Here is a 26,413-nt window from a genome sequence, read left to right on the forward strand (position 1 = left end):
CTTCTTCTTCTGTAATTGATCATAAGCTGTTAATTGCCTCATGAGCTCCAACAATATGAGCTTGTCTGATGGATACCTTGGCAACTTGTATGACTGGAATGAAAATCCCTGCGTCTTGATGTAGGCGAATTTAGGAAATTGTAAGAATGTGGCTCCATACTTCTGGACCAAGGCTCTTGCTTGCGGCGACACCCTTATGTGCAACTGCTTCTGCATAAGCCGTATCAAGTACATAGTGAAGGTGTCATTCGCCAGCTTGTAAGAACTAACATTGTGAAGATGCAACTGGGGACGACACTCATGCACTTTCAGCTGTGCTGGTCCGCAACCCATGATTCCACTTGCTGGCAGACCATCAAATCCTCCCTTTCGCGCAAGCATATAGATTAGATAGGAGCTCATGAAGAAGGACTGGGACTTTCTTTCTTTTAGGTTTTTCAGCTGTTTGTGCAAGTAATGACTAATCAATCTGGCCCATTCACCTAGCCCATTTGCATTCACAATCTCGCCTATGTAGAAGAACATCCATGTTTCAAAGTTCACAGAATGTGAACACCCCATTACTTTGTTCAACATCTTTTTTAGGTCCACATATTCCTGCTTGAACTCAAAGATAGTGAGAGTCTTTGGCATTTTGGAGGCATGCATCCTAGGCTTCAGCAACCACTGTTTATTAATCAAGTCAACACACCTGGCAGGACCTGCTTCATATACTGCTTTAGCTCCGCTGCTGGTCCTGTACGTCATGGAATAGTGTGAACGAATTCCGAAAGCCTCACCAATTGACTCCAGGGTCAATGTCGCCAACAACTTGCCATTTGACGTTGAAATTGTCTTCCACTTTGGATTAAAATGCTCTGCACACTCCAGAATCAAGTCTGGACACTGAATAGTAGGAGGAAAACCAGAGTCTTTGGCATTTTGGAGGCATGCATCCTAGGCTTCAGCAACCACTGTTTATTAATCAAGTCAACACACCTGGCAGGACCTGCTTCATATACTGCTTTAGCTCCCTTGCTGGTCCTGTACGTCATGGAATAGTGTGAACGAATTCCGAAAGCCTCACCAATTGACTCCAGGGTCAATGTCGCCAACAACTTGCCATTTGACGTTGAAATTGTCTTCCACTTTGGATTAAAATGCTCTGCACACTCCAGAATCAAGTCTGGACACTGAATAGTAGGAGGAAAACCAGCTGCCGCAACAATTCCGCTCTTGACAAATTTGGTAGCTGTTGGTGATGGACTATGCCCTGCTGTCCCGAACATTTTGATCTTGAATGCAGCCAGATTGAGTGTGCCCAAATTTGTATCGCTGATTTCCTCCCATCTGGAATTCATTTAGGAACGAGGAAGGAAACCTTTCATCTCTGCCTTGATCAATGCTTGCCTGGTGAGGGTAGCTGCCTTGCTTGATTCCGCCATCCTGAAAAGCACCTTGGAAATGATGAAAAGAAAGACTAAGTATGACCTCTCTTCACTTCTCCAATTCTTCTTTCTTGAATCCTGCACGTGAGAAATGAAATGCCTCTCCATGCTTATATAGAATCCTTCAAATCGTACTACTAAGCTAGGAGGCATCAATTTAGCAATTGAATTTATGACGAGTCATACTTTCCCAATCACTACGCCATGCAAAATAAACTTCCCTTGTGAGTGAGTTCGAATTTAGAAGTTTCACTTAATGCACTAAGTAATGCGTCATACTTGGAAGATTCCCTTTGCCAACTCATTAACTTTCATTCTTTCAAATTTCGAAGGGAAATTGAAAGATTCTTCAAGATTCGCTTGATTTTCATTCTAACTTGCCCTCTTCTGCTTCTGAAGGAATCTTCACGCTTCTTCAACATCCCCTACTTTTTAGGGATCCTCCTAAAATTTAGGAGCCGAGTTCATTGGATAGAGAAATTCCTCACGATTCTGAATCTATAATTTTCCAAATTCTGATAAGATTTGGTGTCTAAAAATAGAAAATTCAAAATTTTTCTCGAGGGGATTTTTACTTTTCATTCCTCCTTGACCCTTGGACCCTCATGCCTTAGACAAATTTTTGAGTTTTCAAGCTTAAGCATGGAATTCAAGACGGAATTCATCATTTCCTCGATTATCCATGACTTAGCAATTTTGGCATCTATCATCTTCCTTAGGCGGATTTTTGAACTAGTCATGGAATTCACGATTTGGAGGATTTTCCTTCATTACCCCTTTTCAACACCCTCCTTGAGTATTGGGCGGATTTTAACCTAGGAGAAGGAATTCACAACTTTTTCCTTCCTCCATGACACTTTCAATTTTGGCGCCCTCCTGACTCCTAGGACGGAATTTTGCATGGAGAGGGAATTCATCATTTTCAAAGTTTTCCATGGGTAATCCATTTTAGCGCCCTCCCTGATGTCTAGGCATTATTTGACCATAGCCAAGGGATTCAACATTTCCTCCATTTTCCAAGGCATCTTGAGTTTGGCGCCTTTGTGACTCCAACCTAGGGCGCTATTCCTTCATGAAGGAGGAATTCCATTTTTCCAAGTTTTCCTTGCTACCTCTAGTTTAGCGCCCTCCTATGCCTTAGGGCGGAATTTTCACCTGAGGAAGGAATTCATTATTTTGTCCATTTTCCTAGAGTATACCATTTTGGCACCCCCCTGAGGAGTAGGGCGGATTTTTGCATATGTCATGGAATTCAATGTTTTTCAACTCTCCATGTAATGTTCAATTTAGCGCCCTTCTTAGGAATAGGGCGCAAATTCTTCATTGGGAAGGAATCTTGAATTTTTCTATCCTTCCTTGACTCTTGCTGTTTGGCGCCCTCCCAGCTGTTAGGGCGCAAATCGTCATGAGGGAAGGAATTCATCGTGTTTTGGATTCTCCATGGGTGCCTCACTTTAGCGTCCCCCATCCTTGCTAGGCGCAATTCTTCATTGAAAGAGGAATTTTGACATTTCTTCCTTCCCTGATGCTAGATTTTCACATCGCTTTCTAGACTTGGATGATTTTTTTAAGGCTTTCCATTTTAGGAATGGGCTTTCCAACACTTCGCCATTTTCTGACTCTCCCTGTTTGCTTTCTGACTTTCCGGAATTAGAAGTAGTCGCGAATGCTTGATCTTCGTCACCTTGCCCGAAAGGTCCTGTCAAAACAAACTTTCCAAAAATAGAAACCTTTAAAACGTCAACGTTAGATCCCTAGACATGACACATGAATGACTTACTATAAATAGAAACTTACTAAAAATAGTAAGTTTGATTTTTGGCAAAATGATGACATTCTGGGACTCAGTAAAATCCCTAAAAAATAGGAACTATTCTAAAAATAGAAAGGTGCTCCGTTCTTGCTCAAATTTTACTGGGAGGTTCCATGAAGGGTTCTGATTCCAGTTCTATGTTTAGTTTCTTCAAAACCCTAATAGAAACCCCTAAAATCTAGGACTAAAGGCAGAAACCCTAAAATCGACAAAACATGCCCTAGACTTCATCAAAATCCTCTCAAACGAAAAGCAGACTTGACCAATTTAACCCCCAAACACTCACAAAGCAAAGATACTGACGAGACTGCCACCAAAAGACCCCAAAAACCAAAACAAAAGACCGAGAGGGCCTAAAAAGTAGGGGGTCCCCATCTAGAATGGGGCGATGTGTGAAAACGTCACAACAGGCAGCAAATGTAAAGAAATGATCCTAGATGATATTTGGTGGGATCGTGCTGAGTATCTCCTCAATCTCACTGAGCCCATATTGAGCATGATCTGTTATATTGACATGTATAGGCCTTATTTGAGTGAGGTATATGATGGTATTGACTTAATGATTGAGAAGATGAAAGTCATCATAAATGCAAAAGAGCAATATCCTGAAGAAAAATTCTTCAAAGAACTACATCAAATCGTGGTAGAGAGATGGAAAAAAATGACCACTCCCTTGCATTTCTTGCTTTGGCATTGAGTCCCAAATATTATAGTTCTTAGCTCCTTTCTATTGGTACAAGGTAGCACATCACAGACTCTTTGGTGATCATGACATGCGGGATGAAGTGAGGGTTGAGTTCGTGGGTTTTGCATACTGCAATGATTGTGGTCTTGATGCTCTTTGGGACAAGTATATGGTCAATGCTCATGGTTGGTGGTATTTCTATGGAGAATCATACATGCACCTACAACCTCTTGGATCAAAATTTTATTGCAAGTAAGTTTTATAGAAAAAATCTTTTATCTTTAAGATTTATTTATATGTGTGCATTCAAACTTGTGGCTCCTTGCACACAAAGAAAGTGTATACAAAGAAGGGGAGACAAAGAAGTGGGATATCAAGCCAGATTGTATTGACTTTGATGCACCCACTTCCCACTTTGCTGCACTTGAAGTTGATGAGGATTTTGAGCCACCTAGTTAGCATGAGAGTGCTAGTGCCAATGCTACTGGTAGTGGTAGTGCAAGTGCAAGTGGCACTATTTGTGGTTCTTCTAATTTACTACAATATAGATCATCTAATATGGAGGAGGATGATAATATTTTTGATGACACATGATATATGTCTGATTGTTGACACTTGACATTATTCTTATTGAACTTTAATATATATCATGACAGTCAAGTTTGACTATCAATATGGTGGTGTATTTTGCTATGTTATTTGACTATTAGTATAGTGGTGTATTCTGAACTTAATTATTGCTGCAATTATGCATATATTTTTTATTTTTATATGTTTTTGTATAGGCAAACCCAACCCCAAAATATTTCTTGCCGAACCTGCAAACCAAATCATTGAACCCCAACATGAAACTGATCCTGCAAATCGAATCATTGAACCCCAACACAAACACGAACCTGATTCTGTCAACATTTCTAAGATGTTGACTTGGTGTGTCTTAATACACAAGAAACATTTTCAGAATTAAATGAATTTTATGGCTTCCAACACTTTACACCTTTTAATATGGTAGTGGCTCTTTACACGCTGGATATATATGCCATTAGTAAGATTAGGACAAAGGTACACCCTTTCTGGACAACCTGGCTGAAATTCATGATGTTCTTTTACAAAACTAGACCAAATGGCAAATGTAAGGGATTTCATGGCCAATATCGAATCTCTCAACATGTCTAAGATGTTGACATGGTGTGCCTTAATATAGACGAGAAACATTTTCAGAAAAAAAGAATTTCAAGATTAAGATTATTTGTTAAATTGGTTGCTCCCAACACCTTCCATTTGGATATTCCAACTCAGCTCTTCATAGCATGCTCAATGCCAGTTAGCTCAGGCCATACAAGACTTCGCACTTGAAGGAGGTCCTGACTTACACACCCTAAGGCCATTGTTCCTGATTTTGATCAAATTACTCGTTGAAAGAAGGCCCAATCTATTTGGTAGGACACAAAGAGACTCACTAACACATGCAAAGGGGTGTAAAAAATCCAATTTCAGCAAGAGTTGCTTCATTTGGGGATGAAACTGCATATGATTTCTCCTCAGCAAGTAGGAAGGGAGTTAAATATTAGTTAAGTGGTTTAAGTTGTAAATGCTTGCACATATGCAAAGCTTTAGATAATCTTGGCTTCTGCTTTTTCTTTTATCCTCATTCTATTTTTCATCTTGGTTGAGTTTTGTTCTTGAAAGCCAAAGTGTGCATGCTTTGCATTGCCTTCTACTTAGGTATCTTTCAGATATATAGCTTTTGTGCTTTATGTATTCGCTAATTTAATAGAATTTATATATTCACTAATGTGATAGAATTTCACACAACTTTAATGGACGAAAGATCCACGGTGATTCTTGTGTATCTTCTTGGTTCTTGTTTGCCATCTTGGTTCTTGTTTGCTAATGGCATTCTGTTCTCTAACTCTGATAATATAGATATTTGTTTCCATGCATTCATAACTGTAAATTTTGATATGTTGCAGCCTTCTGCCACAGAGAATGGCCCATATGATTATACTAGAAGTGGTAATCCTACTAGGGACACTTTGGAAGCGTAAGTGTTTGTTTCTTTCAATTGTCAATTTTTGGACAGTTGGGATGGACACTCTTATCTGAACAGAGTAGCGCTTGGCTTTAAATTGTTACTACAACACTGGACAGGCTTAATGAAAACTGACAAGTCTTCTTCCCAGGCTGCTAGCAAAGTTGGAGGGTGCAGACCGAGCATTTTGTTTCACAAGTGGAATGGCTGCTTTGGCTGTTGTTACACATCTTGTAGAAACAGGTAATACCTTGCTGGCCCTTTAAGGTAACCAAATTGCCCTTTTTAACACCTGTAGAAAATAATATATGTATGCTCTTGTTTATCTTATATAAACTGCAGGACAGGAAATTGTTGCTGGAGATGACATATATGGAGGCTCTGACAGATTACTTTCTAGAGTAGTCCCAAAAAATGGGATTATAGTAAAGTTAGGTTCTTTGCCTTTTAAACCAGTATTGTAATATAGGAATACATATACTTCTAGTTTATGTTTCATTTACATTTTGTGCTAGTGAATTAATTGGAGTTCTTTTGTTTATTGTTTTACTGAAGACGGGTTGATACAACTAATGTTGAAAAAGTTGCGGCTGCTATTGGTCCTTCAACAAAAATTGTGTGGCTGGAAAGTCCAACTAATCCTCAACAGAGAATCTCTGATATAAGGGTAAGTATTTCTAGATGCTCAGATATAGATTTTGAGGAACCACAATTGAAAATTATTTTAGATTTTCACACATTTTATCATGTATCTGGATGCTACTGCAATGCTTTTAATTCAAACACGGAAACAGATTACACAGAAATAAGGGTAAGTATTTCTAGATGCTCAGATATAGATTTTGAGGAATCACAATTGAAAAATATTTTAGATTTTCACTAATAATATCATGTATCTGGATGCTACTGCAATGCTTTTAATTCAAACACAGAAATTACCAAAAGGGGTGAGGGATGTTGGTTGTTTTGCATTTGGTGTACACGATTAATAAGATTACTTGTAGTTTGAGGGTTCTATTTTGGGCCCTCAACCTTGAAAAAACAATAGCGTAACTGATTGCAAACAAAAAAGACTGAAACAGCCTGAACACTGCAAGCCGTAACAGATAGCCAACTTAACAAAGGAGGGAGAGCAAAATTCCATACAAGAAATATACAGTAAAACATAAAAACTCCATAGAAACTTGGTGTAACATATTTATTATTAATGTATCATAAGGATTCTGTTCCAACTATATGAAGAACCAACAATAAATATGCTTCAATTTTCTCTTGAAAAGCATATCATATAATTTGTAGAATTGAGATAATTCACTTGCTGCCTTGGATTCAAACCTACTTCCAGAAAGGCAAAGCAGAGTATGGGTAATTTTGGTAGACAAGAAAACTGTTGGTGTATAGCCGCGGGCCTCATACTTCCAGCGGCAATATTAATAAGCAATAAATAAATATAGCCGATTGGCTATTCATTTATTGGAGACGATTATGAAGAGATGACTTCATTTACATTGTAAATTATATTTTTATCAAAAGGAAGCCCACATATAGAGTATGTTTGCCACCTTTCAAAGAGCCACATTGTTTTATGGAGAGGCCAACCTCTTGTGTAGAGACGCATCCCTTGGGAGAAGTCATTCTTATGTTGTATATATATGCGCTGCTCTCTCCATTCATCATCTGTTCATGTTCGCAGAAGCAAGAAGTCAAGTTTCATCTACAGCAGATCGATCCAAGTAAAGGATCAATATTCTTTGAATGTGGTGCTGTTATTCGGCCTTGTGGTTGGCCTAATTGTAAAGGCAGATTTTCTGTATTATTCAATAATATATGTGATATTATTGGCTGGGTTTTCCTCCCTCGAGAAGGAGGGTTTACCCAGGGTATTTGCTGTGTTCAAGTGTTCATTTTTCTGTGTACTTCTGCTTAACTTAATTTCTGATCTTAAAATTAACATCTGTCGAAGAGGAAGAACCTATTCAGGTTGTCATTGTGATTAGTTACTTTGAAGAGGAAATTAAAATCCGAGGATTCAAGGCTTGAGTTGAGAGCATGTCCGTGAAAAGGATTAAGGTTATGGAGGGGAGTTCACTTCTAGAGGACTTCTTTGCAATCTCAGAGGCAAGGATCAAGAGGGAGTTCTGTGACTCACTAAGAAGAAGTGAAGGTTGCAGTGTTGCAAGGTCAGGTGCTAAATCCGCGAGAGACCTCTTCAGTTGTTGAGAACATAATTGTACAAGACAGTCAATCTGAATTTGACATTGGTAGCTCCGCAAACCTATTCAAAATAGAGTGATCTGGGATAAGGTCAAGAAGGATAGTCTTGAACTCTCAGTAGTACCGAAGGTTTTCGTTGGAAACCATTCCTCTAAGGCAATCATTGTAGGCAACATTGGACAAGGAGTTCAAGAGGTTGATGCAAGAGCTTGAAGCTTCAGAGGGAGCCACATCATCATGAAGACATGTTGTTAATGCATTCTTCTCTGTGATGGAGAAGTTTGAGGTGCAAGCCCTTGTTAATGCATTTTCCTCTGAGATGGAGGAATTTGAGGTGTAAGCCCTTGTTAATGTATTTTCCTTTGAGATGGTGGAATTTGAGATGTAGTAAGCCCTTGTTAATGCATTTTCCTCTGAGATGGTGGAATTTGAGTTGTAAGCCCTTGTTAATGCACCTTTTGCTGTGTGACGAAGAAATTTGAGGTGAATGCCCTTGTTCCACCCTTTGGGAGTAGCCATGGTGGATATCATGTTGAGTGACTCCATGACAACATCACATTGAGAGATTCCGTGATGATTTCTTTGTACTTGTGTTTATCCACCCTCTGGGAGTAGCCATGGTGGACATCATGTTAAGATGACTCCATGACAACATCACGTTGAGAGACTCCGTGATGATTTCTTTGTATTTGTGTTTGTCCCACCCTTTGGGAGTAGCCATGGTTGACATCATGTTAAGATGACGGACATCACGTTGAGTGACTCCACGATGGGCTCTTGTGCACATGTTCTTTTCCATACATGGGAGTAGCCATGATGGACGATATCACATTGAGTGACTCCATGATGAGCTCTTTCCACATATGGGTGTAGCCATTGTGGGTGTCATGTTGAGAGACTCCATGACCTTGGATATCTGGAAGTATTCCTCCCTAGCTAAGAGGGAGTGTTGATGTATAGCCGCAGGCCTCATACTTCCAGTGGCAATATTAATAAGCAATAAATAAATATAGCCAATTGGCTATTCATTTATTGGAGACAATTATGAAGAGATGCCTTCATTTACATTGTAAATTATATTTTTATCAAAAGCAAGCCGACATATAGAGTATGTTCGCTACCTTTCAAAGAGCCACATTGTTTCATGGAGAGGCCGACCTCTTGTGTAGAGACACATCCCTTGGGAGAAGTCATTCTTATGTTGTATATATATGTGCTGCTCTCTCCCTCATTATTTATCGATATTCATCTTCTGTTCATGTTCACAGAAGCAAGAAGTCAAGTTTCATCTACAGCAGATCGATCCAAGTAAAGGATCAATATTCTTTGAGTGTGGTGCTGTTATTCGGCCTTGTGTTTGGCCTCATTGTAAAGGCAGATTTTCTGTATTATTCAATAATATATGTGATATTATTGGCTGGGTTTTTCTCCCTCGAGAAGGAGGGTTTTCCCAGGGTATTTGCTGTGTTCAAGTGTTCATTTTTTTGTGTACTTTTGCTTAACTTAATTTCTGATCTTAAAATTAACAAAAATACCTAAGAGAAATATAATGATGCTGATAAACACCATGTAAATTTGAGAAAGTAGGAATTTGAATTATTGAATATAAGTAAACAATAGAAGAATTAATAGAATAAAGCATTAATGTAGGAATTTGAATTATTTAATATAAGTAGATAACAAAAGCATCATTTTGTGATCAAGGTTTTGTTGTGACCTTTTCACACATCACCCAATTGCAAACGGGGACCCCCTCTTCCCGCTTTCTGCGTTTTGTTATTTTAGGGTTTTTGGTCGTTAGGTGGCAATTTTGAGTTCCCGAGTCTCATTTCTGATATCATCATGCCCGGAGGTCTTCAAAGTGCTAGTAATGTTCAAATTTAAAGTTTTGAAGTCAATAGGATCAAGTGGAAGAAAATGTTAAAATGTCAAAGTGATCCTGAATTTTGCCCAAGTGTTTTGAGGTTGCAACTTGTTTTAAATTCGAGCGTAAGTGTGTTGCAAATTGGTGTGAATTTTGTGCTAGAACATCAAAAGTCCCTATAGGAGTCGTTTTTCACTCCTATGGGGGTTAAACAAGTCAAATATGCACAAAGTCCCAATGGACCCCAGTTTTCCACCCCCTCAAATCCAGCTAAAATGTTAAAAGTCCCGATGGAAATAGTTTTTCCATTGAGCGGAAAGATAAAATTTGGCAAATTTGGGCTTTTACAAGGTGAAAATCATCAGTCTCGATGGAGAATGTTTTTCCCCAATGAAATTAAGGCATGAGAGTGATTTGCTCCGATGGGAGGCGTTTTTCCACTGAGTTTCAAATGTTTTTGGGAAAATCTCGATGCATTTGGATTCTCCACTGAGGTTGTCCCGATGGAGGTCGTTTTTCCACCAGGTTTTAATGAACAAAAATGTACAAGGAAAGTGAGTCTAGATGAGCCACGTTTTTCAACTAGGAGGTAAATGACCAAGTTAAGTGCAATTACTTGTCCAGATGAGGTTCAAATCTCCACCAAAGAGGAAAATAAGTAAGATAGAGTGAAGTGTGGACAAATTTGTGTTGTATCGATGAGGTGCGTTTTTCCACTGGGATGAAAATATGAATTTTGATTGATTTTAATGTGTCCAGATGGAGTTCAATTTTCCCTTGGAGATTATTTTGATGAAGTTTGACAGTTCTAATGAGATTTTCTGAGTCCAGTTGAGTGACATTTTTCCATTGGAGGTGTTTTTGCATGAAATGATGAAACTAAGTTGTCTAGATGAGGATCGATTTTCCCCTCAAGGCTTTAAGTGATGAATGGAGATGAATTTAAGTGAAATTATGTGTCTAGATGGGGTTCGATCCACCCCCAGGTGGCTGGAATTGAATTCAAATGAAGTTTAAATGGTAATGTGTGCCCCAAATGTTATTACTTTTGCCTTACCACGAGCATTTAATCATCAAGTGAAATAAATTTAATGCTAAGTGTGGAAACCCTATGTAAATTGTTTTTCCACAAGGCTTATATGAGGAGAAGTTTTATCCCACATTGTTTGTGTAGTGTGTTCTCAAGGCAAAAACAAGAATAAAAATAATAGGACTCAGCCTAGCACTTAATATTATTATATTTCCTTTGATGTGACAGTTAGTGGGCTGATCGAAGGTGTGTTACAGCAGATTGGAGGTGATTTTGGTCCAAGTGTTTGTGGCGCCATTGTTGTGGGGCGGTGATTTTGAAGTGTGGCTGATTGTGCCACCTTTGGAGAGGATTTGTGACATTATTGGTGTGGCCATTGCTGGTAGAGGGGCGATTTTGTTTAAATTTATGTTTGGCTCCATTGTTGGAAGAGTTTGTGGCATCCTGGGAGGGCACCATTGCTGGTCCAAGATCTGAAGCTTCATTTCCAACATTATTTTCAGACTGATACATCATTTCCCAGCCATCAATTTGTGCCAAGACGTGGTCATTTTCAGACTTTTGAGAGGCAAATCGCCTTGTGTGTGGAGGTGCGTCATGGCTGTGACCACTTCCAGCCATTGAAATGTGATTCAAATGTGTGTTCTCAGACTTCAAAGTGACAAGTTCAGACCTGAGACTTGTTGAAGACACCGAGACTACACATCTTCCAGCCATTAGAGGGGCGTATTCAGGCATTGTACTCAGAAAATCAGATTTGACATAACATTTTAGCTTTCAAAATCAGTCATTTTCTGAGCATTGACAAGTGTTTTCAGACCTGGAAAAGTGTTTCAAACAGCGAAATCTTTCATTTTCTGGGTTTATTGGGGTGTCTTCAGACTTTACCAGTTGTGATCAGACTTGTGTTAAGTCTGAAAATCAGTTTAAAGAGAGGCGACATGCCTTATTTGATTAAAATTCATCTAATTTTCAGAATTTATGTTTTTCATTGTTGAAATTTCTGATTTTGAACTCATAAATGTGACAAAATCTTTAAAAATTAGAACTTGGGAAATTCTGAAAATAAGTTATTAGAGTTATTTTATCATGATATTAACTTCTAACTTCGTATAGGTGCCATATCTAATGCGAGAATATCAGTAAGGAAGAACCAATTGAAGATTGTACAAGAGGGCTTCTATCCGGAGTCACAGATATCATCCCGATGGAAGAAGGTTGCAGACATGAACATAGATTACTTGGACATGAAGTGGATGAGGCAGAGAATGTTTAGAACAAAGAATCATCTTCCATCCACCTTATCGGCAAATATCATGAAGAATGGAATCTACCAGGTAGCCGATTTTCCACCATCCATTCAGTGCTATGAGCTTGTAGTCGAGTGTGCGAAGCATTATGATCCACAAACCAAAATGATTAAGTCACTTAAGGGGATAGTGTACGTACTGTTGTGACCTATTTCACACATCGCCCCATCGCAAAAAACGGACCTCAATTTTTCGCTTTTTAGTGTTTTGTCCTAGCTCTGCAATTTCATAAATCCATTTTCTCTGAGAGTTTTGAGTTAGAGTTTTTGAAGTCATCCCGAGCCAAGTAGAGAGTTCATGCTCATAACAATGTTTGAACATTGTCAAAGTGCTTAGAAGGTTTGAAGGACGAGGATCACAATTGCTTTAGGTCATTTCTGACAACTTTCTATTTTTTAGGAATTTTTGCTTTTTGCTTTTTTCTAAATTTAGAAAGTTTTGTTTTTGGCACTTTGGGCCCAATCCGGGAAGCATATTTTTTGGCTTGCTTTTTGCTTTTTTTCTACTTTTTTGAAAGTAGAATTAGGGTTTTGTTCCTCAGGTCATTTGATCAGTGCCCATGTCTTTAGAATCGAAAAATTGTCTATAAAAAGCAAGATGAAAACCCTAATCTAGGGTTTTGTTCCAAATGATCCAGCATCGAAGATCAAAGTTCATGATATAAAGGTCAAAACTCGCCCAAGGTAAAGATGTCTTGTCCACCTTCAAGTCTGCCATGCCAATGAGGAGATGGCAAGACAGTGGCAAAGTCCGGCATGGCCAAAGACACATGAATTCAAACTTAGCCAAAGGAAAGATGTCCAAGCAATGTCAAACTCCGATTTGTAGTTAAGATGAATATCCTAAGGTCAAGCAAACTCTGCTCATGAGTTAAGGGAAGGATGTCCAAGCATACTCCAAGTTTGCCAAGAAAGCATAAAAGCATGGCCAATGCACACCAAACTCCGCCCAAGCACATTCAAGAATGGCGAGACATTGGCAAAGTCCACCCAAGGAGGTTGTTCAATGGTCTTCCAAGCAATGTCAAACTCCGATTTGTAGTTAAGATGAATATCCTAAGGTCAAGCAAACTCTGCTCATGAGTTAAGGGAAGGATGTCCAAGCATACTCCAAGTTTGCCAAGAAAGCATAAAAGCATGGCCAATGCACACCAAACTCCGCCCAAGCACATTCAAGAATGGCGAGACATTGGCAAAGTCCACCCAAGGAGGTTGTTCAATGGTCTTCAAAGTTCGCCTAGCTTGAAGAAAACATGGATAAAAGCAAGGAATACAAGCAAAACAATATCCAAGTAGACTTGAAGTTTGCAAGACATAAAGGAGATAAAGATGAAAAGCAAAGAAATAAAGCAAAGCAATGTCCTAACATGATCCAAGTTCGCCTAAACCAAGAAGCAAGATGGCGAGGCAGACATGAACTCCGCCCAAGGGTATGGAAGCATAGACATGGCATAAAGTTCCTTAAGTCTGCCAAGATATAAAGCAGGTCAAGACAGCTTCAAACTCCGCCCAACATGCTGGAAGGATGGCAACACATGATCAAAGTCTGCCCTTGCAAGCTGTCCATCAAGTCCGCCATGTAGACAAACAAGACAAGCATGAAAGCAAGACCAAGTTGGAAAAGAAAAGCAAGAGGTTAGACATGAAGTCCGCCAAAGAGAAGAATGTCTTATGCTCAGCCAAGTTTGCCTAGACATGACAAAAAAAAAAAAGCAAGATAAAAATTGCACTTAAGTTTCAACATGAAATCTGATATTGAAAATGAACAAATAAAAACCAAAACCAAAATTGAAAATCAGAAAGTGAAACAAACAATAAACAACAAAAAACCTACCTTGTGCTTGAAAATTCTCTCCGAGTTGCTGTAGAATCCTCCTCTTCTTCTTGCTCCTTGTCACTTCTCTTGCACTTGCACTCACTCAACCTCTCTTTTCACTCCTTCAATCACTCCTTTCTCTCTCTACACCTAGATTTAAAAAAAATCACTCTTTTCTCTCCTCTACACTTAGATTCTAAAAAAATCACTCTTTTCTCTCCTCTACACCTAGATTTTAAAAAATTCAGAAAAAAAGTGAGAAAATGAGAGGATATGAGGGGGTTTTATAAGGCATAGAGGGCATGAATGGGTCCCACATCAAATTAGGAGAAAAAAAAGACATTTTTAAAAAAATTGCATGTTTTAGACGTCTAGGGACCGGAGACTTCTAGACATCCCCGAGACACTCGAGGGAAGCAGCCATATTCATACGTTCATTTCAACGTAACATTGGAATCATTCTTCATTTTGCCCTCAAGATTCAACGTCAAATTTTAAATTTTGTTTTCAAATTTCTTGAAATAGGTGCTTATTGAATTTATTTTGATTTTGATTTTGTGAAATGTAGTGTCACAATGAGCTCTCATGACATTAGTTAGGATGAGATAGAAATTCATTCTCATAGTGGAAATGAATCAGAATATGAACCTGAGGCTGAGGGGGGTGACCATGGGGCTAATCAAGGAGCCCACTCTAATTCCATGGCAAGTGCAATAGTTAGTATAGTGTGCCCTTCTGAATTACTGGCACAATATGCTAAGGGTGCTTTTGATCCTAAGTCTCCTCTCAAAAAGTTTGCATCAAAAATACCAAGCACATCAGGGACCGGTGATAACACAAGGAAGTGGCAATGCAAAATTTTGGTGTACAATGGTTTGGCAACATTACAAGAGTTGATGCTCACTTCCTTTTTATTTGAAGAAAATGTGTGGACCCGTGTCCTTTTTCAGAAGGTACTGCAAACATCAAATATAGAATTGAGATCAGCAAGCTTTGGGGGGTTCTTGATGACAGTGCAATTGCAATGCCTATTACTTTGTTTGGTAGGGCACAACTTCCACAGAGCCAACTACATTCTTCTAGTCATACATTGTAGACGAGAGGAGAGATGTTAGGACTTTTGTCCACTTCACTTCTAGTGTTATAGACTGTGAGATTTTGCCAAGATCTAGAGGCAGTGGAAAGCACAAATTAGAGAGAACAAAATAGATGATTGGAATAAACTGTATTCTATCAAGATGAAAATACTGATCAACTGTATCATCAAAAGTTGTTCTACATACAATGTAGATGAGCCTGCTTATATAGGCAAGGCTATATGGATATGTGAGCACACAAACATGACATGTGGCCCAATAAGAAACAAGGGTATGTAGGAAATAGGTGTGGGTAGGTAGGAGAAACAATAAAATATTCCACATGAGGTGGATCACCCACGGAAGGTGGAATTATCACTCCACAATAAGTGGATATGATAGAGTAGTAACAAGATCAACACCATAAAAGGTGGAAATTCTCCTACACACACTATCCCAATGTGGCACAAAAACCCAAGTGGCTCATACCCAAACTACTATGAAATGCATTATCCTAAGTAAACTTAAGTAAGGTGTGATAATATCCATGATGAATAATTATTTACACCAACACCCCCCCTTAAGTGCAACTTAGGGGAATGCACTTAAGTCTACAATTCAACTAAGCAATGCAAGATGGGTCCTGGCTACGAGGCTACGAGGCCATGTACAAATGCAAATGCAAAGCAAACCATGCAATGAAATCTCTCACAAAGCAGGGAAAGAGAGAAAAACCCAAAGGGAAAAAACCCTCCCCCAAAAGAGAGATGAAAGCTATACAAGAGAACTCTCATAGAAGCATATGAGGAACAAAACCCCATGTGAGGAAAAATTCCCCCCCATATGAGAGAAGAAGAGAAGCTAGGAAGCCCCCCCTCAATGTAGAATTTGCACCAATGATAGAAGCTCGAGAATGAATGAAGATATTGCTCCATGAATGTCGAACAACATTCCTCCCCTTGGGAAGAAACAAAACCAAAGGTGGTAAACTGCTCCACACTGCTCCAAAAAGGCACTCCAAGATCTAGTGGAGATGGAAGTAGAACATGTCCCAAAGACTCACATGTCTCCTCAAAAGATAAAGAGACCTCCTCCAACTGCTGTACATAATAATCCACAATCATGTCAACCTCGAAAGAATGATCATGTAGAGAATGAACAAGAGGGTTAGAGTGTTCCCTCGCAACAATCGAAGAAGGATCATCTTCATCAAAGAGAAGATGAATATCATCAATTATGTCTCCCAAATCTGCAATGTAGGACTCCACAAACAAACCTGCAATGTCTGTCAAGTACTCATTCCATGAAACTGAAGCTGAAAGACAATGAATATCCTGCTGCACTGAATCACATGAAGGCAAATCTATCGCACTATCCAAATCATCAGGTGCAATAGGTGATGTGATATCAATAGGAGGAGATGATGAAACACAAGGCTCAAGAACGGGGTCACATGTGAGAATCCCCAAGTTCAAGTACCCAATGTTCTCAAAATCTAAATCATCACAAGAAGTGTGATCATCATGTGTAGAATCATCATATGTGAAATCATTATCATCAACAAAATCTGAAAAGGAGTATAACCGAGATGCATGATCAACCACCCCAGTCGCAATGATAGCTCTAGTCTCCAAGTCTCTAATGAAAACTGACTCAAGCGTGAACTCCACAATTCTCTTAGTTGCGCCATGTGTGATTTGATAGATGGAAAGGAGATTGTTTGTCAAGTGGGGTACACACAACACATCATTGAAGGAGTTATCCCCAATGGCAATAGATCCTTTTTTAATCACATCCTTGTATGTATGATTGCCCATCAAAATCTGCGGCATGGTGCAAGGCTCAAATGTAGAAGACATAGACTGCGAAGATGCCATATGATGAGAAGCCCCTGAATCTAGAAGCCATCTCCCCGAATCATGACTGGTAGTAGCACAAAGAGCTTTTCCTTTTCTTGTCCCAAAAGAGTGAGTCTTCCCACTTGTAGAAGCCATGAATGCTTGCCCTTTCCCTTTTGAATGTGAGGAAGTGGAAGTTGATGAATCATCCTTCTTGTAGGCATTAGGCAAATCAATGTTGTGCTTTTTGAGGATGTGTGTGAGCTGGTCAATCTTCTTAGAATGGCAACGACGCTCCTCATCACCAACCTTTTTACAATAGGAACAAGTAGGTCTCTCCCTCTTTGGTGAATTGTCCCTCTTGGAAGAGGATGAATCTCCTTATTGTGGAGAAGGTGATGCTTTGTCCTTAGGCTTTGATTGCCATTTCTTCTTGTTTGAGTTGTCATTTCCTTGATTTCCTTTGTTCCCTTGATTTCCCACTAATGCTTGAGACTTAGAAGCCTTAAGAATGCCTATGCTTATCAACTTAGTTTGTTCCATCATCAACATTTCGGCGAAAACATCAAATGTAAGCATTGTGTAGCTTGAACCCATAGTCATCCTATGGGTTTGGAAACTAGAAACAAATGCTACATATTCTTGTGGAAGTTTGCCCATCAAATTGAAGATCAACTGAGTATTCTTCTTATCAATGCCACAATCCTTGAGTTGTGCCCTCAACTCTTTTGCCTTAGTGACATAATCTTGTATAGTATCAAAGTTCTTGGGATTCAACATGGTGAGATCACTATCAATTTGATATCCCCTAATCTCATCAACTTGACCATACAAGTCTTGAAACTTTTGCCAAGTATCCTTAATTAGAGTACATTTCTCAATATGAAAAATGAGATCCTTTGATACATACTTTCTCAAGGTACCAATTGCCATGATATTTTTAGTGAGCCAATCCAAGTGAGCAACAGGATCAACCTTAGGATCAACGGGAGTAACAATAGTTCCTTCAATATAATGAGTTAGTCCTTTTTCCATAAGTTTACTCCATGCATCAATTTTCCAAGTAGCATAATTATGAGGAGTTAAGAGAGGAAACTTAGGAGAACCCATAGCAGCAAAAAGGAAAGAACACGAGCACAAAAGCACAAGAGACACCCCCCCAAATTCAATCAATCAAAGTACCCCCCCCAAAATCATGATTTGACACTTTATACTTAGTGCGTGTACAATGGGCCACTTGCAAAACAAAGCAAGGTGGACTTCTGATTTCAACTTTACAACTTCTCAAAATGAGATATAAGAGACTTCAAGAAATACTGCTAGTGATCTAAACTGAGATCCAAGCAAAATACAAGTACCAAATAGGCCAAAAAATGACCAAATATTGAAAGTGCAATTTCTACTCAAAATCACTGCAAACTAATGGTAGATTATGAAAGTAGACAAAAAATTATGCACTAAAAAAAAACGGCACCTGAAAAGGAGTCCATATGAGCCCAAACGAAGCCTCTAAATTTGTAAAAATCGGGATTTCACGATTTCAGAAAAACCTGTATCCGAAAATCAGAAAACTCCTGCACCACTGTATAGATCACAAAATTCTACCCCAAAACAAAAAAAAATGCTCGAAAAAAGGAGTCCGGATGAGTGAGATATCACTATTTGAAAATTGCTTGCAAAATTATAATTTCTAGAAAATTTTCGCTATAGCTTCAAACTTCAAATGCTTCTAGATTTGGCCTCCAAAGTTCGATTTGGATGAAACAAAAGGTAAAACTGAGTGTCTTGGACCTCCTCAATCCAATGGTGACCACAGATTTGACCCATCAAGCTTCAATAATAACCTGCAATAGAAAGCTCCAAAATACACAACCCCAAATAGCATCAAATTTCTCTCAATTGGCAAACCAATGACACTCTAATGGCTCTGATACCATGTGAGATTTTGCCAAGATCTAGAGGCAATGGAAAGCACAAATAAGAGAGAACAAAATAGATGATAGAAATAAACTGTATTCTATCAAGATGAAAATACTGATCAACTGGATCATCAAAAGTTGTTCTACATACAATGTAGATGAGCTTGCTTATATAGGCAAGGCTATATGGATATGTGAGCACACAAACATGACATGTGGCTTAATAAGAAACAAGGGTAGGTAGGAAATAGGTGTGGGTAGGTAGAAACAATAAAATATTCCACATGAGGTGGATCACCCACGGAAGGTGGAAATATCACTCCACAATAAGTGGATATGATAGAGGAGTAACAAGATCAACACCATAAAAGGTGGAAATTCTCCTACACACACTATCCCAATGTGGCACAAACACCCAAGTGTCTCATACCCAAACTACTATGAAATGCATTATCCTAAGTAAACTTAAGTAAGGTGTAATAATATCCATGAAGAATAATTATTTACACAAACATAGACCAATCACGAGAGAGTAAGGGGAAACACAAGTTCCAAAGTAACCCCATAGCTGGATTGTTCAATGAACAGCTGAAGGATGAGATAGATGATGCCATTGGCAAGTGCTTTTATGACAATGGCATCCCATTTCATGTAGCTTGATCACCTTATTATAAGGAGATGATATCGATGGTGGTGAGTGGAGGACCATCATATGTGCTACCAGGAGAGGCCAAATCGAGGGCCACGATCTTGGATAAGAAGTATTCCAAGATCAATGTTTTTATGGAGAAGATGAAGGCATATTGGGTGGAGTCTGGATGCAACATAGTTATGGATGGATGAACAGACACTAGCCATCATCCACTCATCAACATCTTGGTTACATGTGTAGAGGGCCCATACTTTCTCAGGGCAGTCGACTATAGAGAGCATCGCAAAGATGTTGAGTTTTAGTTTGAGGTCCTCATGGAGGCTATTGAGGAGGCTGGGCCACAAAATGTGGTCCAAGTAGTAGCACATGCAGCAAATGTGTGTGTTGACGTGTGTTTTGTGACCTCACCAACATAGAATAAAGTTTCCCAACGGCTTCCTTATCCTCTCTTGATCAAAATCATGTGTATGCTAAGATTGCAGGAAGATCATATAATGACTCCAAGGTTCCAACTACGTACTAGCGACTTTCTGATGGATATAGGCTCGTTTGGCTTGATGTTTGTTGGTAATCCAAGGGCACTTATGTTTGGATTGTTCTTTCACTTCTTTGTTGTGGTTGGAACATCATTATCAGATATAGCAATTTTGCGATGCTTCTACTTCGAATGGAATGAACTAGAATGAACTAAAATTAAAGGGGAAAGGGTTTAGGAAGACTAAGCTAAATCTAAGAACTTAATAGATAGCAATGCTTCGGATGAGATCAACCACACTTTACTTCGCCACTAATAGATAACTACATAAAATGGGTTTAATCTTCAAAGGATGTGTTTGAAAGATTCTATACCATTGATGAACACCATCAGAGGACAATGTTCATCCAACAACTCAGGTTAAGCATACACATAAAAATAGCTCAGTCCAACCTTGCACTGTTGATAAAAATCATCTACCAACAAAAGGTATGAGAATTCGATCTTCACCTTAAAACATTACAATCAACTTTGTTCATCTAATTGCTTGGAAAATAAAATTCTACTCTAAGTGAGGAAGGTGAAACCATGCAAGTTTTGAAAAATAACTTAAGTGGACACCATCAGAGAACAATGTTTCACTGTTATTATCTCAATAACTTATCGCAACAATTTCATACAAATCTCCCTTCCTTTACAAATGAAGGGGTCACCCCCTTATATAGGTCTTCGACCTTGATTACATGCAAACCCTAATTAGGGTTTGATCCAAAAGATTCCACACACGACGCAACAAGGTGGGAATAAACATTAAATGCCCATCATGCCCACTTACAATAAATTCCTGCTTTCTAAAAATGGCGTCCATTGTGCATTAAATACACCATTATCTATCAAGTCACCCATAATGTCATAAATGCTCCATCATCTCCTAAATACGACAGTTACATGCAAAAGATGCTCCACCACCTCGCCATGCATTGACTCGGCCGCCATTTGGTCAAATATTCTAGCAATGAATGTGCCACCATGCTGCCATATGCCCAATAGATTCTTGCCATGCAAATGGACTCCGTCGTGATAGGAACTTCTATAATTTTCCAGGTTATGCATCATTAATATAGAATATTCTCTTTGCATGTCGCCAACTCATCCTTTACAAGATCTTTCCATTTCGAGCTCACAAAAGACATTTTGGAAGATTTTTTGCCTTGGAAGAATTTTAACAATCTTTTCCACTTCTGAAGGATTCCTGTACGTCCAAAATTCGAGGAGAGAGAAAATATTTGTAGAGAGAATTTTTCCTTAAGGAAAATTTATGTGCACACTTCGTCGTGAAGGAAGGTTTTCTTGACCACAAACCATTTTTTTGTGCTTAAGGAATTTTGTCTTGTCCTGAGTCTTGGAGAGAGAATTCTCACACAACCAACTTTTTTTGTGCTTTGAAATTCATCATCTTGTGTGCAATTCCACCTTGAGGAAGAAATTTTTGAATTTTGAACTTTTCTTCTTGAACCTTGATTTTCATGTCCTGCTTCCAACCTTGGGCACATTTTGAGTTGGAGAAGAAATTTTGGAAATTTGTTCCTTGAGGAAGGAATTTCTAACAGTTAGTCAATTTTTCACTTTTTCGAAGAATTCTGTCTTGAAGGATGGAATTTCCAACACTCGGTCCATTTTTCACTTTCTTGGAATTTAGTCATCTTGGGTGCAATTTTCTCCTTGGGAATAAATTTTTGATCAATTCATCACCTTTCCTATTTTTTAGGAATTTTTCCCATTTTGAGCTTCGGAATTTAGGAGAGAGAAAATTCTTTCTTGTAGCCAATTTCTCCTTCATCTTTGATGAATTTCCATGCCTGGGAGAGGAATTTTGAATTCTTCCTTGACTGGGATTTCCATGCCCCTCTTCCAATGCCAATTTCATCACGTGGAGGAATTTAACTTGGAAGGAAATTCCTTCCTTACCCTTGTCCAATGCTCCTCTCCTAAATTGGGCGCTAAATCCATAGTATGCAGGAATTTGTGCCTTGGAGGAAAAATCCTCCACAACCTCCATTTGGTGCCATGCATCCTCACCTGGGCGTTGAATTGACCCTGTGGAGGAATTTGTTCCTTGGAGGAAAAATCCTCAAGGACCTCAGTTTAGTGCTCATCCTCCATTCTTGGGCATGGAAATGACATGGTGAAGGAATTTTGGGTTGGGAGGAAAATTCCTCCACAACCCCCATTTAGCACTCTATCACATGACTAAGGTGCTAATTAGACATGGTGTAGGAATTTTGTAATGGAGGAAAAATCCTCCATGATCCCATTTTAGCACCCTATCTCTTGGAATGAATTTTGATGGGTGAAGGATTCCTTGTCTTGGAGGAAAATTCCTCTAAGACCTCCATTTGGCGCCCATCCATTTTGGAACCCATTTTGCCAATGTAAGGATTTTTCGTTGATTCTTCACTAGAATTACCAATTTTTGCTCATTTTCTACATCGGGATGCCATTTCAGGCAACCATTAAAATTCCTAGGTTGTCCGTAGGATCTTTGATGCTAATGTAATGATGTGATAAAATACTAGGAGAGATACATAATAATGATGTTTTTAAAGTGAATTAGGGTCTCTCTTTTTTTATAAAACATCCCAACACCACAAATTCAATATTTTGGGCTCAAATTGATGATAATGACTAGTTAGGATTGAGTCAATTTGAGCCTATCTTGAAATTTTATATTGGAGTTCACAAGTCTAAACCAAATTAAAAATTGCACCTTGTTGACGTGTATTTTGTACACCATCATACACAGAATAAAATACCAATAGGCATCTTATCCTCTCTTGAGAAAATAGTCTCTAACTGCTGAAGATTCGCGTAAAGGATCAGTTAGGTAGACTCCAAGGTTCTTTTAGTAGGGTCTCTACGTGTGGACAAGCTTCCAGTGGTATGATGTGATTTGCTGTTTCCTCCAAGGGGCCTTACGTATTCCGAAAGCTCAAGATTTTACTAAACTTAAGAAACTTTTCAAAAATAACAAAAAGAGTAGGGTTTGAAAGAGGTCTAATCTAGTCTAACCCTATGAATGACTTAGTATGGACAAGACTTGGCAAGATTCAACCAACTTCAATTTTGCCATAAGATAACAACTCGATTGAAATTAGTGCGGTCTTCTAAGGTAACAAAATGATATTCAATGCATCAAAGATCAAGGACACTACCACGAAAGTACATATCCAAGATACAACAATGATTGAAGATTAAGGGATTCAAGGTATTCTCCAGTCGACCACGCAAGGCGTTCCTACAATCAGCAAGAAGCTAGTGGTTTGGATTACGAATCCTACCAAAGATCAAGTCTCACACAATGTCCTTCAAATTAACAAGCTACTTTGATTGAGCACAATTCAAGTAAATCAAACAACCATGAAGATAACTCAAGAAATTTGCAACAAAACACCATAACTTCAATATTTCATTGATTTCCAAATCATCATGTACAACAATTGCTTGAATTCCTCTCTTCAAAACTCAATCTTGCTACAAAATAAAATTGCTTCTAGCTCTAATCTCTCTTACATCAACTATTGACTATTACACTATTCACTATTACCAAATGAAATGAAAAAATGGGGGTATAAATAGCATCCCCAATTACAATGAAAGGTCCAGATTGAAAGTAGATCAATGGACAAGATCATGACACCTAAACCCTAATTAGGGTTTGTTACAAATGGCCTCCTTTTTACTGAACAATATTAAATGCATAGCCAAATATTAAATTTTGGCACAAAAACCTAGGAGACATAAACCAATGAGAAATAAGGTGTCATATCATCTGTAACAACCTTTCATCTAGAATCTTATTCCCTTTCCAATTCTCTTTCTTAGCATATGCAATGAATCTTGAAACGATTCCTTCGATTTCTGTGATTGGAATCTCAGGAAGATTCTTCATACTCTCCTCTAAGTGGATGACCTGATCGAATGCATCTAGAAGAGCTGCGTCCCATGAAGGTTCAAGTTCCTTCGTCTTTTCAATCAGGAGCATGGTGGCAAACATCTGATCATACTGCTCATCTGTAACATTTGTGTCCTTGCAAAAGATGATCTTGATTCTATCCTCTAGTTCCTGCATATCCACATCTGTCTCAACCTCGATCCTTCTGTCAAGAATGGTACGAAGTACCTCAAATACTCTGTCCTGGATCGGATTGATCACCTCCTCAACTTGGCCACATCTAGTACTGATGTCTTCCAAGAAAACATTCTTCATATGGAGTAAGGTTGACCAATGAAACAAATTGTGAGGTTCTCCATCCAAGATCTTCTCCTGCGCTAAAATCTTCCTTGATGTGTGTCTAATAACTTTCAAGACAGGAATGATAACGTCCTTGGTATGGGCGAATGCAGCTACTGTTATCATCAAATTGTGGATCATCTCAAGAACCTGGATAGCTTGATGAATAATCTTCATCATCCTTGTTACAAACTCCATAGCCACTGTATGAGATCTATCCATCCAATTACTTGTACGTTGGACCATGTTCCTGAATCTTTTTGCTTCATTGATTGATTGAAGCGGCAATGCTTGCACTGGTGATCTAACTGTATCCTGACGTCCCAAAGGTTCATTGATGTGACTGAAATATGTCCTCCATGCACCGACCTCTCTCTCAAGCTTTCTATTCTTCTCCATTTCTTCTCTAAGCTTGTCTTTCAATGCTTCAAATGAATCGGTAGCATCATCTAAAGTCTGTTCTGCTGTAGAGGGTCCTAACTCAAAAGTCTGTATATCATATTCCTCTGCTAGGATCTCACCTTCATATTTGTCTGCTGCCGGTGTAGCTATCTGCAATTTCCTGGATCCAGTCTCATCTCGAATCATCTTGGACATCTTGGTAGCCTTCTTCTTTTCTGTTACTTCATGTGAGCGTCCAACAAGGCTCTCTAAATCGATTGCATTGTCCTCGTCCTCTACTACGATCACCTTGGTTAATCTTTCCTTCAACCAATCTGGGATAATCGATCTTGTTTCTTGAACTTGAATCTCTTTATGCATTATTTCTTCTTGTCTGGGAGGAGATGTCATTTCATTGTCTTCTTTGTCTTCATCTAACTCATAGTCTTGGAGAGATCCATCTGGTGACCCATGCCGTGCCTGTCCTTCCTCCTGCCTATCGTTCTGTACCATCGACTCCATGGATTCTTCAACTTGAATTGTTCTCTTCTCAGGTCTAGAAGAAGTACCGGATGATCGATCTCTGTTAGCCTCTTGTTTCTTCTTGGAAGACTCTCTCTTTCCAGGTCTCTCTTTCCTCTTCGAACCTCTTGAATGGAGATTGCCCTCACTGGCACATCGAAGGTTACCTTCACCTGAATTCCTAGGATTAGGATTGCCTTCACTCACACTAGCTCCACCTTCGGCAGGTTTCTCTTCCAAAGTGAAAGTCATGGCTATGCCTTGTTCTCTCAACTTCTGATGTTGTATGTCAACCCATCTGCGAGTACAAGACAAGACTGGTGCCATCAAAGTATCTAAATCCACGACCTCGGGCTCATTCCAATCTAACCTTATTGTTTTGCTTTCTCGATCATAGGAAGACTGAATATGTCTGCCACTGTCCTGAGCTTGGTCGGCCACTCTTTAAATCCTGCATTTCCTGATGAAATCCAAAGGCAATCTAGAATGCATTTTCCGTTTCACTTCAAGATCATCTAAGAGATTCATCATAAAATCTTCAATCTGGTACTCATGTCTAAACTTCCTGCCGACTGTCTCCTCTAAATGTCCACGTGGATCAAAGCTCTCTCTCAAAGCAAAAGACGAAAAAGAATACAAGGCTAACTCCTTCTCTGCGTCATCCATGGCTAAAGCATTAGGACATACCTCAACTGAATTACCCAAAATGATAGGTACTGGAACTCCATTCTGGTGTCTGTGTCTGAATGCCTTCACATATGCTGCCAACTGTCTTGTTACTTCAAGTAACACAATTCTGTCTGTTGGATATCTCGGCAACATGTATGGAGGTAAAAGAGATCCATGCACTCTAATATAAGTGAACTTGGGAAACTGAATGAACCAAGCATCGTACCTCTTTATGAATTCTTGGGCATCCTGAGATAACCTGTTGTGAATTCCTCCTTGCAACGTCCTTGTGATGTTCATCGTGAAAGTATCATTAACCAACTTATAGTTGCTCCCTGGCGGATGATGCAAGTAGGCATAGGAATCACAAGCTCTGACCTCGCCGGGTCCTCTTCCAATC

The 26,413-nt window shown here is 39.0% G+C and overlaps 1 protein-coding gene across 4 annotated transcripts in view; it reads left to right on the forward strand.

Moving 5' to 3' along the window:
• The window catches only part of LOC131079919 (cystathionine beta-lyase, chloroplastic), a 156,700-nt gene that overhangs the window by 44,873 nt on the left and 85,414 nt on the right, over positions 1 to 26,413 (forward strand). For all 4 annotated transcript variants that reach the window (XM_058017965.2, XM_058017966.2, XM_058017964.2 and 1 more), the window contains 4 exons: positions 5,899 to 5,969; positions 6,109 to 6,200; positions 6,300 to 6,387; positions 6,513 to 6,624. In XM_058017965.2, the coding sequence (XP_057873948.1) occupies positions 5,899 to 5,969; positions 6,109 to 6,200; positions 6,300 to 6,387; positions 6,513 to 6,624 (363 nt within the window). The remainder of the gene's footprint in view (positions 1 to 5,898; positions 5,970 to 6,108; positions 6,201 to 6,299; positions 6,388 to 6,512; positions 6,625 to 26,413) is intronic.

This window comes from Cryptomeria japonica, chromosome 10, assembly GCF_030272615.1.
Source record: "Cryptomeria japonica chromosome 10, Sugi_1.0, whole genome shotgun sequence".
In the NCBI taxonomy this organism is placed as follows: Eukaryota; Viridiplantae; Streptophyta; class Pinopsida; order Cupressales; family Cupressaceae; genus Cryptomeria; species Cryptomeria japonica.